At 37.0% G+C, this 16,852-nt stretch overlaps 1 protein-coding gene across 1 annotated transcript in view; it reads right to left on the bottom strand.

Moving 5' to 3' along the window:
• The window catches only part of mei1 (meiotic double-stranded break formation protein 1), a 62,068-nt gene extending 46,797 nt beyond the window's left edge, over nt 1-15,271 (bottom strand). The window contains exons 1-10 of the mRNA XM_030142254.1: nt 15,119-15,271; nt 14,788-14,911; nt 12,926-12,976; nt 11,856-11,929; nt 11,085-11,190; nt 6,036-6,233; nt 4,309-4,472; nt 3,352-3,466; nt 2,795-2,914; nt 460-559 (exon numbers count right to left, since the gene is read on the bottom strand). Coding sequence (XP_029998114.1) covers nt 460-559; nt 2,795-2,914; nt 3,352-3,466; nt 4,309-4,472; nt 6,036-6,233; nt 11,085-11,190; nt 11,856-11,929; nt 12,926-12,976; nt 14,788-14,911; nt 15,119-15,271 — 1,205 coding nt within the window. The remainder of the gene's footprint in view (nt 1-459; nt 560-2,794; nt 2,915-3,351; nt 3,467-4,308; nt 4,473-6,035; nt 6,234-11,084; nt 11,191-11,855; nt 11,930-12,925; nt 12,977-14,787; nt 14,912-15,118) is intronic.
• Between the last annotated feature and the right edge of the window lie 1,581 nt (nt 15,272-16,852).

Genomic DNA, 16,852 nt, shown 5'->3' with positions numbered 1-16,852 from the left:
TAGTGGCTCATCATGTATTTCCATCTGCAAGTCAACTGACAGTTAATTCAAATCTAATTAAACACTGCGCCATATTTAACATGTTTTACAGAGGCTTCTACTCTCTGTCAGGGAGCTGAAGTTGTACATGCTCTTCAGGATATGTACAATCATACATTTCTGTTTTCGTTGGAGAAATAGGGCTTACACTGCGACCTGTGTGGTACATATGCACAATTTTTTATCTTAGGAGAGTTCAGTTGGTCATTAGTATTAAGTAAACATAGGCTTTGAAAAATGTAAACTGTCTCTTCAGTTGTAACTTACTTTCACTTTTAGTGCTTGTAAATTTCCAACAGATTTTGCACAGGTTGCTGAGCAGTGACATAATTACAAGTCTCAATGCATAAATGTTCACAGATTTTTTTGTCAGTATCAGAAAAATCATTTTACTATTTAAAAATTACATACAGGTCTCACCTTTCCAGTATCACAGTGAGAAGGACCAGACCTTGTTTTGGCACTTCCAGGTTGGTGAGCCGCAGAGCTTCATTCAGACTACGCACCAGGGACTCGATCCCTATCACACAAACACATGTATTACGTCAAAGAGAAAAACAAATATATGAGCAGACACGCAGAATTCTAACACACAAGCTTGTCTAATCGTGCTTAGTGGCAAGGTTATGAGGGCTTTGACTGATATCTCCTCCACCACAGGCTGCAAATTCCCTGTATTAAAGTGAGTGACACGCTCATAAATGTAATACATGGATAAGGCACACACACGCACCAACAAACACAGTGATGCACATCAAGCAAACAGCAGCAGTGATACATCTTCCTAATTTACTACTACACAGAAACTGCTGTAATAATCTCATGTTTATATTGTATTAAGAGTGAGAACTTAATAGCACAAGGAATGGCTACACAAGATATCCTATGTACCGAGAAATTAAGTTGGCATTGCAAGTGTTTTTGAACGATTCCTGTGGGATGCTGCAGAAGTGCGAAGTTGAAGAAATACATCATTAGTTTTAATGGCAAACGTAACACACAAACAAACATTACTCCATAAATCTGGTTCAGAAGATGTGATCTGCCGGAATAATCTACCATTGGTCAACAATTTCAGTTACCATTCTCCTTCTTTCCACTTCCCATTTTCAGTGTCCCCTAATTATTAAAAGTATTAAAGCTGTTCATGCATGATACATTTACTGATTAGGTATTTAGTAGTCAAACAATACCAAATGCTACAAAAGCAAATTCTGACAGCAAATAAGCAGTTTGATCAGAAGACAAGTGAAAAAGTAAGCAGAGCTAATTAATACCCCTGCCTGGTCACACAACACTTATCCCTCCTGCTCACTGATACCCTGCCAACCTAGGGATTCATTTAGAGCCTTAAATTTCAATCCTTTTAAAAGTTTTTCAAAAATGTGTAAAAAAAAAAAAAAAAAAAAAAAAAGCAAAAAATTGAGGGAGAAGCACATGTAAAGAACGTGTGAAATTTTAAAAGAATCGGGTGAATAGTGTCCGAGAAATTGGTTGGACAAAAATCTTGGACAGACGGAATCCCTGGTACATCAATATATCTATATTTATATAGATATGAATACCATTAAAACAAAAACCAAAAAAAAAAACTGAAGCTCAACATGCAGCCACATGACTTTAAGTTATGAAGCAGTCAAACTACTCCTCTTTTACTGCTTTGCTTTCACCATTTTTTGTCCACAGATCTAGGCAGCAACATGTGTTACAATATCACAGTCTGTGTCCTTGTTCAAGGGGACATTTGCCTTTCATTAGTTCAGACTATGGCTGCATGAAATGAAAATAATGATAAAAATGTACATAAGTTATTATTTAGACAAATAGTACAACTGTAATAAGAATTTATTAGGAATGGTAACTTGTATATTTAACAAAAAATAAATAAATAAATACACACACACGCACACACAAACAAACAAACAAATAAATAAATAAATCTCAAAAAGGCACCAGAGTGTTTCATTTATAAAGGTACTTTGTGACACATTTTATGTCTATCAAAAAAAAAAAATCATTGCTCTTGCAGTATGACCTTGTGCTGGAGTTTGTTGTATAATGTTTCACTTCCAATTCAGCAAGAAGACCTAAATGCAAATACAAGGAGACGAAGAAGTACGATTACTATGGTATGTGTGATAGTATTTCTGCTGTGACAGCCTCACAAAACCTAACGTGCTGCACATTTTTTATCCCCTTCGGCCAAAGATAATGTAAGACTCTGTTGAAAGTTACTGCCCTATAATTTTGATTAGACTGTCTTTGTGTAAAACTTATTACATACATATTCATATGTAAAAGTACTCAGATATTATAACTGCACAGGGCACAAGCCCATTTGACCTTGAAAAAGTAGGTCATGGTCAATTATTTTCAATAGGCTTCTGCTCCATGCCAAGATGTGTCCACAGTATAAATTTGGTGCAGATACCTCAACGCATTCTCCAGATAATGCAATTATGTCGTTGAAAAGACATTTCACCATTTGACCTTGAAAAAGTCGGTCAAGGTCACTGATTTTCAAAAGGCTTCTGCTCCATGCCATGATGCATGCACAGTATAAATTTGGTGCAGATATCTCACTGCATTCTTCAGATAATGCTATTATGTCGTTGAATGGACAGACAGACAGACAGACAGCAAAATGATTACAATACCCCTCGGCCGAGGGGTAACAAAACCAAAACACAAATACACATAAACATGCATGACATAACCATGCCGGAGGAATATTTTCTGTCCTGTCTGTTCTCACCATAAACAGAGTGGCATTGGGAGAAGAAGAGTGGGTCTTCAGTCAGTAGTACCAAACAGATGTAGGCAGACCACAACAGCGATTCTATGTTACTACTAGCCAGACGGTCAAACAGAAACTCTGTAAGGAGGAGGAAAGATGCACTAAAACATTTCATTTGTGTAGGAGACCAAGAAATGCACAAGATATACATATACAAAAATACAAAACCAGACACAACATTGCTACAATAGATCATACTTACGATTTTCAATCTTTTTTTTTTTTTCAAATTTATTTTGAGAGTTATAGAGTGCCCCCTACATATTTTGTTGTTTTTAAATGTTATCTTCTAATTGCAAATAAAGGACTTTCTTTTATTTCTACTGCATATCTATATATAGCTTCCAAATATTGGTTTCTTTTATTATACTAATAACTGCTATCTATCCTGAAAAAAGGTGACTACTAAACAGAGTGGCAACAAGAGAAACAACATAAAATCAGATGAAGACAGGAAGCTAATAAGAAATTTAGAGGAAGGCAGAGGAAAGCCACAGTATTTGTGTGTATATTACCGGGTACGTCAGCTTTGATGAAAGGAGTGCTGTACTGGTGAGGAGAATGAGCCAGGACAGACGCAATACACTTAGCGCTGCTCACCTGCAATGTCTCATTGCCACTCAGCAGCAACTGGAAAACAGATTTTATTAGAATGCACTGATGAAGACATACCGCTTCCAAACAGTGTGCTTGGCTTCTGCAGTGTTTATAGACTGTTAAAAGTACGTGAAGGCTATTTTTACAACACTGCCAGATTGCTAATGGCAATAAGAGATGAAGCAATATTTTGAAACTGGCTCTCATCCCTGATGTCCTGTCTGTCCTCTGAGCTGCATAGTTTATGAATGTGTTAAATATCAATGTCCTGAGCATTCACATACAGTTCAATCCAAGCAACTTGTACAAAATGATCAATATGAGCCTTTTTGTGACGCTTTAGTCATGTCAGCGTCCCTTAAAACAGAAAAATTACTTACTTTTGTAACATCTAAAGACAAACATGGGAGAGCTTTCCAAAGAACCTGAGATGGACTAGATGTCCTATATATAGTATGTATCCTGACATCACTAATATCATAATCAACAATGTGGAAAATATTATTTCCATACAATTTTGTTTGGATGGATCTTAAAAACAGCTCATTAATTTTGTTATAGGAGTGTATTTGTCAAATTTGGCTGATTACCAAGCTAAAAGCTAGGTTTTATAGCAACTCACCACGCACCTATGACCTACAAAAAATACTAACGTCATAAACTGTGCTGTAATGGGAATGATCATTGAGAAAATCAAACTAGATATAATCTGCACATTGACTTCCCAGACATGCAGCACAAATATTTGTCCAGGGTAAACCCCACAGAATCCCTATTCAAAGGCGCATTAATCCCGGATTAGAGCTTCTTGTTATGATTAACGTCAGAGTCAGAATGCAGGTCTTGGTGTTGGGGCAGGATGTTTGGACAGACACCTTTTTCAGTAGGAGAGGCAGAGGGCAGTGGTCGGAGGACTGATGCTGTAGGTTTTGGCCGAGGGGCTGAATGTTCTGGTTCTCATTGCACATGATCGGACTTCCCGGACTGCTCATTAGAACTGACACTGCTTCTCCTAGCTGTACCAGCAACCACAACAGACCTAAAAGATGAGAGACGATGTGTGAAAACAGATTAGCATTCAGTAAATGAATATTCCCCAACATTAACAAGAAGAAACATAGATGTTCTTTGTTCCTTGTTTCTTTTCAGTTTCTATCTGGTATTAGATTTGTACTGATACTATCTGTAGCAACTATCACTGGCAAATCTGGTATGGAGATCCTTCACCATCTGTGAAGAAGCTCATAAAAATGCTGAACTGCTGCAACATAAGCTAAATTAACTGTGCTGGAGGTCAGGTTACACTACGCCCAAGTGCACATTCAATATAAAGAAAAAAATGGAAGAAACTTGCAAAAATTCCACACAAGTGGTGTGAGCAGCATGGCAAAATAGTCATTCCCAAAAAAAGCCATAGGAAACTGAACCAGTGAGATGTTTATATATTAAACATGTGTAATATAAACATCAGCAACGAGTCATACAATTGTAAAGATCACAGAGGCAAATGAGTTCACTGAGACATATATTATACCTTATGAATATAGAAAATCTGAGCTGCATGGGATTCTTTTCATTTCTAGCCATTTGAAAACAAACCCACAAAAAACAATATTTATTTTTAAGCCTAAGAAATATAATATTTTCTATTCATGGGAATGTCTCAAACACTCAGTATACAATACCTCACTGCTGAAAAACAGTAATAAACGCTGTCTTAAATGCTGCTGTTCTCATCAATGCTATAACAGCAACACTTATTAACATTAAATCAATGCAAAATTACACAAACAACAACAGCAGTAGCTCAACTGCAGCTACTCTCGAAATTAGAACAAACCATCCTCACTCAGTGCACCCAGTTTTACTTCACTAATGCACCGCTATAACTTCACAGTTCTAGAAGATAATAACTCTATTTCCTTTTTAATAATTCCTCTGCACCTAGTTCAGACCTCCACCAAAGCACACAGTGGGAAGCATATTATCCATAAAACTTTAAACTCTTTCAAGGTTGCAAAACGCTTTCATCTCTTTAATCCCTCTTGTTTCCCTACAAATCTTTGCCCCTAAGTAGAATCTGGATCTTTGTTGAGAAGATAAGTTTATTACCTGCTCACTTTCATTTCAGTATTAATAACCTTGAACAGCAAGTTGGGACCTCTTGGGATGAAACAATCGTTGGTATAATTCATTATAGTTCTGACATCTCCAAATGTCCTCATTTTTCTCATTTCATCAAGTTACAAGTGAAAATATAGGTTTAATAAATGACAGTGTATTCCTATTTCATTTTTCAAAGATAGCCACTAAAATTGGGACTGTTGAACAAACTAAATAGGGACAATAATATGTTCTGTTTTGAATAAACACAGCTATCAAGGTTATTTCTATACAATAATTTAGAGAAAAAAACATGTCAGGTGTCTCATTCTAAAAACCTTTGACCATTTCGAGCAACATTACAGCCATTTACTCAACCTGTGTAATGTAATAGGGTCTACTGCTACACCTAAGACAACTGAAAATGAAGGAAACTTCTGAGATGATTGCACTAACTGCATGCAATAACTATATCCCATTAACATGCTTTCTTTCTCACCAATACAGTTGGTGATGAGCTGCAGGGAGCTGGCATTGTCCAAGGCCTGCAGCAACAGGATGCACACTCTGTCCCTGATGGAGCTGGGCAGAGCCTGAGCTTCTGTCCCAAACAGTTTGAGCCACACATAGAAGGCAGATGCCTTTAGCCCTTCATGTGGGTAAAGCAAGGCTGAACAAAGGTGCTCCAACAAGGGCACTAGAGCAGAGAAATAAGAGAGTAGAAAACACATATTCAAACAAGAAAAGCACTCGGAGAGCGCAGACCTCCGCCAGGACAGATCTGCCTCCCGTGCGTGTGTGTTTGTTTGTTTGTTTGCAAGATAACTCAAAAAGTTATGGACAGATTTTCATGAAATTTTCTGGAAATGTTGATACTGGCACAAGGAAGAAATTATTAAATTTTGGTGGTGATCGGGAGGGGGGGGTGGGGGGTGCAGGGGGTGCACACAAAGCAAAGCGATCACAATACCTCCTGGCAGTAACCAGAACTGATGCAGAATAACAGAATAGAAGACATAGGGTGTGTATACCTTATACATATGCAATGAAGGAAAAGTATCTAGATAGATTTTTTTTACTTTGCCTTATGGACAGGTACAGGTAATATATTTGGGAGAAATGTAAATAAATAGAAAACCATGAAAGCTGAGAGACAACAAGAAAGCCAAAGAAAACAATACGGAATAAAGTTGCAGCTGAGTGTCACCAAACAAGCTCTTTAACTATGACAATCACAGGCAGATCCAACAGCAGAAGTAAAGTTATTATAAAGATGAAGGGACAGACGATGCAAGGAGAATCACAGTCAGGAGAGACAGAAGCAAGAGAAGATTTGAAAAATATATGGGAGCAGGAAAGGAGTCTCTAAGCAAAACAGACAGGAAATAAGACACTCCTAGTTATGCTGTCTGTCAGAGGGAGCAAGATTTAGATTTCCAAGAAGGGAAAAAGAAAGAAAGATTGAGACAAAGAGGATGTGGGGAGAGTGAGGATCAGGGGAAGAGAAACACAAGGATACAGGGGGATGCACCATGTACAGATTTAGAGTCACAAAAACATGGAGGGAGTCAAAGGGAGAAAAACTAAGACTAAGGTAGAGACAGGGATAACATACATGTGCAGGTAAAATGCAAAGTAATTTCATAGGATTGACAGTATTTATACCTGTAGAAGGACAGATTCTACAACATACTAACCTGTGCTAGTTACGTTCAGACTGACAGAATACACACTTTAAAACACCAACCTTAACATCTTGTAGATAATTACATATGCGAAAGTAAAAAGGACTTAAGGAAAACAGTATATAATGTAAAATAATGTGTGTTGTTTTTATTGAGAGATTTGGGATTATCAAGTAGCTGTAATACAATTAAAGATTCCTCAGCTATCTTTAATCAGAGGAGCTCTTCCCACTGACAGACGAATTCAGAAATTATGTTGTACATAATTTAATGGCTAATCTTAGATCTTTAAAAAAAAAATGTGTTTAACTGAACTGGCAAAGTGAATATAGTCTAATTAAGCTTAACCTGGTTCCCATGCATTAAACTGACCAAGTACTGTCGAAAGTGTACTAAGTGTGCAAGTGATCCCGTATACCAAGTTTATACCCAGCATCAGCACAATGCAGATTTGGTCTGAACTGAACAGAAGCAAAAGTTAAAATACATGCCCATGAGGCACACTGAATATAGATGATACAGAAAAATACAGGCTATTTAAACAGGGAGAGGAAGGGCGACTTTGAGAACAAATGGATGAATGGTGTTAAAGTGCAGGACAGCAGTGGAGGTGAAAGGATACAGAGTCATTGAGTGTGAAAGAAAGAGAGAAAGAGATGACAGAGTAGGAGCGCCAAATCCAAGCCCAGCTGCTCTATGAAGCAGATCAAAACCCATGTGAGACAGGAGAGGCTCCCAGACATGTTTGATTAAACCAAAATATATGAGGCGGCCAAGATGAGAGCCAGGCATAAAGAGAGAATGAAAGAGGGAGCTGGGAGAGGAGGGAGATAAGGCCTGCACAGACACATGGTGGAATGGATGGGCCACAAGAGAGTTTAACGTAAAAGCAGTTAGCAATGGAAAATAAGCAACCAAAGGTAGAATGTTTTCATTGTATGCATTTGCAAACCACAAATATGTGCTATCACAAAGTTGTCAAACCAAAGCTCGTGACTCATGGAGCTTTTGGCATGAATGTAAATTTAAGTTGTTCAGAGAGAAAATGCATGATTGTTTATTTTCCACAAAAAGAGCCACTAACTCAATTTATAATATTTAACTGTTTATGGCTAGGTCTGGGGACTGGCAGCGTGTCAGAGAAAGGAAACAGAAGATCCCATGATACAGAAAAAGGCAGCAGACAGATGTGAAAAAACAAACGTGATTTAATAATGTTTAAACCAAACCATTATCTTTTCCCATCCCTCAACAAAGTTCTTTGTTAAGGTTTTTGTTTGGACCAAAGATATGTGTAATATATCAAAATATCATTCTATCATTTTCCATTTTGACATTTACAACAGAAATAAAAAGCGTAAAGAAGTAATAAAAAAAATACAAATATACATAGTAATAATAATAATCTGCAAATAACGAGACAAGACATAGCATTTCCCATACTTTATACCTGTGGAGGTATAAAGGAATCATAGGTGGAACTAGTCATATATACCCATAAAAAAAACTAAGATTAAGTGGCATTAAGGCTAAGAACTGTAAAATTACAAAAAGTAAATAATGAAGAATGAACAGATAATATTACTTATTAAAAACAGACGTGTACAACAATACACACGCATGCTTTTACTGCCTAAACTTAAAAACATACAGGAGTCAGGATGTGAACTATGTACCAAACACCTCCTGCTGATTGAGGAAAGGAAAAAAGCAGCAGATCATTCGATGACAAACTACATTTAGACGATACATATTGCAGAAACATACAAGGGCAAAATATTCTGGCAAATGGCTTGAAATTGTTGTTTGAGGCCAAATTTATGACACAGCCATAAAAACACAGAGACAGACTAAACGAGGACAGGAAAAAGGAGATTAAACAATTTTGTTTTGCTTTCTTTGTCAAACAAAACTAAAGGTTAATTTCCGTTTGCATTGTTTACTGTTTTGCTGGGCTGATGCAGTGCTGCACACCCTGAACTACCACTCTCTGTTCATCCTGTGATCTGCTTTCAAATGTATTTCTATTTTGCACTCACCGAGCTTAACTAAACCTTTCCCTGTCTTGTTCTCTGGCTTTTTTCCACACACAGCTTTCAGAGTTTCCAACATTTCAAATGTACTTGTACCCATTTGGCCCGCCTAAATGAATAAACATCAAGCCAAAAGTATTTGATTTCTGAATTTCTTTCTTTTGTGTTTATAATGTCTGCATGGAATGCCAGTTTTGTCCTATTATAGAAATGCTGATACTTAGCAATTCGATTTACCGTTTTGTTCACATTCAAATCAAATTCTCACAGCCTAAGAAACCCTACAGTTTGTAGCACTGTAGCTTTCCTTTCCCTCTTACTTGTTTTTTTCTCACATTAATGGTTTATCTTTCCTCTCTGCTCCTTATTTTGTATGTAATCACTCCTCAGTTGGGACCTGAGGGAGCAAGACGCCAGCAAATGCTGAAATGAGAGTGGGAGGTAGAAAGGGAGCACGAGATTAAAAAACAGATTCAGATAGAGGGAAACAGAGAGGCTAAACAGTCAGGCAGACAGACACAGAGACAGACAGAGTGAAATGCGTCAGGTGCTTTGAGCTTGTGTTGTCATTGCCGTGATGTTGTCATTAGTCCAAACAGCCCCACAGAGATTTGCTGAGTGACAGGCCACAGACAAACCTGCACAGTCAATAGTGGCAGCCCACATCTTGCATCAGCATCATAACAATCCACTGCTGCTTGCTCTGGGGAGCTTGTAAAACTTATAAAAACACATGGGAGGTGGACACACATAGCATAATAAAGTAACTATGACGTTATGCTGCTTATTTGCCATAAGGTTCACATTCACTTTGGCCTGTGAATATAAACACTCAGGCATGAAAGAGTACATTGCACACACACAAATACACACCCACATGCTTGAGGTTGATTAATGGCACCCATTAAACAGAGAGGAGTAATGGTTCAGTGAGCAGACAGACATACAGGTGGTTGTAGCAAAGATTAAATCAGCCTATTTTGTGTCGGATGGCAGGTTTACACACATTATTGTTCTACTGCACACAAATCGTATATATTCTATTATTCTATATCTCTCTATATAGGGGATTTGAGGGGAGAGATTAAATGAACATGTATTTGCAGCTGGAGAAGCTATTTTATTTTCAGCAGAAGCAGGCATGGAATTGGTTATGCAGATAGAATTTCAAGTATGGACACAGCAGAGATATCTCAATGCGGCTGTAGCGTAATTGAAAAGGTCACACTGGCCAGAGAGACTGAATTGAGAAAGTTCAGGGGAAAGGATATTATAAATACAGTTCTTTTTGCATTTTTTGCCCTCATGTCTCAGAGGAGTAAAGCGTGAACAGGGTGGGCATGGTGAATACTATTTCAGAAGTGGGCACAGTAGACTTCTTCTGTGCTTTCAGGATTTAATTGAAAAGGCGAAATAGACAGTTGTGACAGAATTGTGGATCATTCTGTGTGGAGAGAACAAGAGATGCTGGAAATAAATAGTTTTTTACATCTTTGTCACCCATTCAAGGTGAATTTCATTATTACTAATGTATCCCTGGATCTCATCTTTGGAGGTGAATCGTCCTTGTATTGCGTACATTTAACAGTTTTTTCAGACAGCAAGAAAGATGAGAGAGATGTAAAATCATGATGCACCATCTGAGATTAGGTCACATTTTAAAGCAGCATTCCAAAACAATATGGGTTGTTTATTTTCCAACCCATATTTTTTCAAGTAAAATCCATCTTTTCACTTGCCCGTGCCATGGACAGCTTAAAGGTCAGGGTCTCAGAGCAGCAAGCCTCTATTACTGTGAGATGTGAGTGGATGTCTGTTGCTTTGTCTCACCATACTGAGTCACTAGGACATGGGCTACAGTGGGGACTGTTTCCACGAGGCTCCCAAGAAAGTTGAATGTTGGCAGGAAACCCTTGACACTGAGTTGGCCACTTAGCTGGAAGAAATGTGCAAAAATAAATGTCATAAAACATTTCCGACACATCACACAGACACTTAATGATATTTTATCATAATGAGACAGTAATGCATAAATGATAACCACTGACAAACTAGACAATGATGAATGAACATCCAAATCCCTACAGAGAAGCATTTTGGCTTGAGCAGAATTATAAAAAATCTCATCTTTTCAGGAATTGAAGCAGCGAAGCAGACATGAGATAATGCTGATATTTATGGTTTTCATGTAACATCATATCATATCAAAATTCTGAACATCGAAAAACAGCTATTTTCCAGACTTAAAACATATTTTCTCAAAAACATCTAATCAGACTCTATTCTAGTGATTAAATGAGATGTGTTTGCCCTTCTGCCCAGTGCTACACCACTCTGTCATCATCAGTGTACACAACTTTACTATTTTCCGCCTGCAGCATCGTGTGTTGAATGAGGCTTTTCCAATACTGCCTCCCCCGAGTGTGACACAACAGTAACGAGAGGGAGACAAGAACACTCTGTTTACTAAACAACCATGGGAGGATACGTTGGTTATACAAGTGCTGTTACATATTTAAAGATGTTGAACATGTTAGTACGCCTGCATGTGTAGTTGAGCAGGTGTGGCTCTCCATATGTCGGCAAATGTGTCAGACTCACCTGTTTGTGTATCTCATCTAAAACAAAGCGAAAAGGCAGCTCACTCTGCAGCTCTAAAAGCAGCTGAAGCAGCACTGACAAACACGTACATATACAAATGCATGCATGTACACAGACACACACAGCAGACAGAGGCACAGGGAGACACTAATTAGTCAGACAGTGAGAACAGTTTCACATTTTTTGGGAAAAAAGTCATTGGGGGGGAAAAAATAAACAACTCAGAGTTCCAGTGTTACTACATGCCAGGTTTATTAAAATAACATCTGTCACTGCAATACAACAGTTATAACACTGAGAATAATACATGTGTACTGTTTACAACTCAGCTAAAATCAAAGCTGTATTCACTTCGGCTGCGTTACAGAAGTGTTAAGGTGCTTTAAGACAAGTTCTGGGATGTTCTTGGCTTTCTTTCTGCCCCTTTGTTTCTGCTCACATACACAGATATTTTAACTGCATTATTCATTGGGCGCAAATGAGTTTCTTCCCACATTCTCTGTGCAAAGAGCAATAGCAGTGTCAAATTTTAAGCACTCTACTAACTATTACAGCAAAGTGGTCCCTAAGGCATTTTTAGACAGCTACCATAAAATCTGTCTGTCATTTCCACTTACAAAACATTTAACATAAAAAAGACTGCAGTGAGACAAATCTGACTAAAACTGCTAGCTCACTGAGACCCCAATATTTAAAAAAAAAAAAGGCATTAAAAATCTCCATTTAGCAGCTTAACTAAATCATTAAATATAAAAAGAAGTTAGTGCTCTAGCTATGGACAATGCTGCAGTGGGAAAAAATAGAGTTCAAAAAGTCTCGTGTTATAAACAGTTACAGCTGGGTCATCTCAGTTTCTAGAAGTGACAACTGTCACATCAAGAGTTTGTGTGTGACTCATAAGCTTTTGTGTGTGTGCCTTTGCTTACTGTCGGTATGACAGTAACTATACAGTCTATGTGTATGTGTACAGTATGAGTAGCATGAGTGTATGCTGAATTAACGTAAATTTACATGTACATGTGATGACACACACTCCCACACTATCGAAACACTAAGAAGTTTCTCCTCACCTTGGCCAACCTTTTCAAGATTAGCAGAGTCTTCCACAGTGTGAAACATACCTGAGGACAAAAAACAGTGATGGACTGGATTTAAAAATAAATCTTTACAAACCCACTGCAGCATAAAAAGGTACCACAGAAGGAAAAGAGACTGAAATGTAGACAAATATCCAAACACGAAAACCACTAAATTAAGACAGGGATATATAACAAATAAACAGCGTAATGCACAAAGACATTAAAATGAATCTATATTTGATCATACTTCATAAGCTACATCCAAAAGGAGCCTGTGTGAGAGTCACAAGTGTTGCACTTACATCCGCACATCATTGTTCACCTTTGCTAGGATTCTAAAACATGTATCAGTAAAATAAAGCCATGTTATGAGGCAGGTTTTCAAGGAGTGATACCTGTTCTGTGGCTGTACTACAAAGACAAACAAATAAAACGTGTAAAGGAGAGATGAAAGGCATATTTTATATTGGATTACTCTTTTATTGGCACATGCTGAAGCTTAGCTCAGCAGACCATCCCACAAGCACTGTAGAAGCTCTTTTAATGTCTTGTCATAGCAGTTAGCACTTTAAACAGCTTACCATTTCCCACATGTCTTTCACACTGCACTAATTTGATTAGTACACTAATAGTGTAGTTTAATACTTTATGCTGCAATAACCGAGTGAAATTTCTCCATTGAAGAGAAAGTTTTTGTAAACTAACTCAGCAGCACTATTTATCTGCCATTCTCATAATATATGTCTTGTACTGGCCTTGACAGAAAAGCATTAAACACAATAAAGTGCTAATAAAGCTACTGTCTCTATACAGGTCCCACAGGGTCACTGGCTCCACTAGATTGTTGTCACAATAATGAGTTCTTCGTATACATCTAAAATACAAGGATGAGTGTAGTACCACTTCATCCCCTGCTCAAATATCAGTGGCCAGCGTATGCACTTTAATAAATCAGTATATAATTTCTTGTTTCATTAGCTGATGGTTTACTGACTTTATTTTAGTTTTACATGGAAAACATTTTGAGAGCACAGCCCTGCATCTATCATGTGTCTTCTTAATCAGTTCAGTCATGTTCTGTGGAATTTAAGGTTTTTGAGATTTTCACACAGAAAAAATAATTCTCACTTTAACACTACATTTTGCTATGACCCATGCCAATGATTTAAGAGGTCAAGCAATTAAAGTGCACCTTGAGTTGTAATATAATTGTGTATAAAAATTGCTTTTAAAGTATGCTCAACAAAGGCCAAAATATCTGCCCAGTGAATCAGCAGTTCAGTGTCCTTTAGTAATGACAAACTGGGTGAGTTGATATAAAAAGAATTGAAAAGGTAAAGGTAAACTCTATTACCTGAATCCATGGATCAGTTTAAATAAATCGTGTTAAGGTGAATAATACTGCTTAAGTAAATATAGTTTGTTCTCACAGTCTGACCTTGCAGAGAAGCAGAGCTGTGGACCAAAGCAGTAGCTTGACTGCGCACTGATCCAGTGAATATTATTTCTAAGAAGAAGGTAGGTTACACAAACAAACTCAAGTCACTGAAATGTCTAAAAGAATCAGCAATCGATTGTTGATATCCAGTTGAGAATTTGTGTACTGTGGAGTCACACTGCTGATTTGCAGAGGCAGGATCCCTAACCTGTATACTTTTAAGAACTTAGGTATCTTCACACAGTGACTTTTAAAGTACATATGATTCTTTGTGTACATACCTAATAAAAGCATATGAATTATCGGGGAGAGGGAAGAAGATATAGTGAAAAACAAGTTTTCCAAACACTTTCATTCTAACATTGGCTCTTCCTCCTCATAGTTATCTCATACTGACTGTGCCACTGTTTCTCACCCAGTAGAGAAGATATAAAACGCAGTGAGACTCTGTGGTCCTGCTGGAGGAGCTCTTTTAACGCCCCTGGAGAGCACTTCAGCACCCCACTGATAGCAGACAAAGCAAAAGACTTTCTCACCGTCTGTAAAAAGGAGGCAGATGAGGAGAGATGGGCACTAGATTGTAAAATTCTCTGTTCATGACTAAATGGAATAAACACTTTGCGGTCAAGTACATCACAAGTAAGAAATTCTGAAGGATGACACTTACCAACTAGAAATATATTCAGTAGGTGAACAATTAATTGTGGTAAGAGAAAGGTTTTATATATAAAATACAGTTATTATGCAGTCCTCACCGAAACATAATCATTCTCCACCATCTCGATGACACAGGCCAGGCACAGCAGCTGGCCGCCCCCCTCCGCAGGCCCCAGGCGGCCGCTCCACCTCGGCTCATGACGGAAGTGGAATTTGTCACAAACAATATCCATACTTGCCATTGTTGTCGCTTCTCCACCTCGACACAAAAGCGTAAATAATGCCCTGTCAAATTATTTTAAAAACAGCAACTCTGGCAGGTGACTAGTTGAAAATTTGGTTACCTTGCTAAGCTATGCTGTAGCTAGCTTATGCAGTTAGCTAACAAATATTTTGCAACTTCCCTCTATCTTTGGCTCTAATAAAAATTGTTGACATTTTTTTCTTTTAACAAACTTCTCTGCAAAGTCCCACTGCTGAAAACATTGTTAAAACATGTACAAAAAATGCGCGCTACCTTCACACAATTAATTCCGTATTAGCCGTATGACTAATGCTAATGTGTCTGTGTGGGGTTTCTAGTGATTAGCAGGTGTTACCAATTATGTAATAGTCACCTTTTTCCCATCACAACCTAATTAGCTCGACAGACAACAGAGCTGTACAAGTCATTCTTATAAATTGTTCATGTACAGCAATAAAGAATTATTGTGCTGATAACATTTTGAGGACACAACTTATTTTAAAGTTAGCTTGGGAGCATTTGCTAAGCTATTTATGTCTCTCATACATACATACATACATATATATATATATATATATATATATATATATATATATATATATATATATATATATATACAGGGTGTCCCATAAGTCTCCATACATAGGACACATAATACATTCCATACATATATGGTTCTAACATGTATTTCTTAATATTTCTTCTTTATAGTTCTTCAGCAGTGGAGGACACACATTGAAATGTGTTCCCGACAAAATGGCAGTCATATAGAGCATATTATATAAATAAAAATGGTTTATGTCAAGAAACGTTTATTTTTCCTATGTATGGAGACTTATGGGACACCCTGTTATATATATATATATATATATATATACATATATATATATATATATATATATATATATATATATATATATATATATATATATACATACATACATATATATATATATATATATATATATATATATATATATATACATATACATATATATGTGTGTGTGTGTGTGTATAAATTTATATATATATATATATATATATATATATATATATTTTTTTTTTTTTTTTTTTTTTTTTTTTTTTTTTTTTTTTTTTTTTTTGTCTCTGTGTATTTTATCTGTCCATTAACCTGGAGACACAATATTTGTACTGCTGAAAATGGTGAGAGAGAAAAGGAAAGAAAATATCAAATTTAATCCTCCAATTTTATCCAACTAATTCTGTAAAGCCCTGTGAGGCAACCTTGTTATGATATAGGGCTCTACAAATAAAATTGAATTGAATTGAATCCTGGCTCATACTAAATGATGAGCATATTACCTGATGTTACCTGTTGAAATGAGAAGGGCACATGCAGTACACATAAAACATTAATAGAAGCTTTTCTTACATATCGCACTTATTTATTTATTTTTGCTAAACACCTATTTAGCGTAGGACCTTGTAGTCCTTTTGACATGCTGATATTCCACAGTGGAGCTCAATTATTTACACCCAAGTGCTATCTGTACTTGTATCAAAAGTCTCTCATGTTCATGATAATAATCTTATTTTTGAGCTCGAGACATCAAAATTA

Source organism: Sphaeramia orbicularis, chromosome 8, assembly GCF_902148855.1.
Source record: "Sphaeramia orbicularis chromosome 8, fSphaOr1.1, whole genome shotgun sequence".
Taxonomy (NCBI): Eukaryota; Metazoa; Chordata; class Actinopteri; order Kurtiformes; family Apogonidae; genus Sphaeramia; species Sphaeramia orbicularis.
This window is presented reverse-complemented; position numbering and strand designations above follow the sequence as displayed.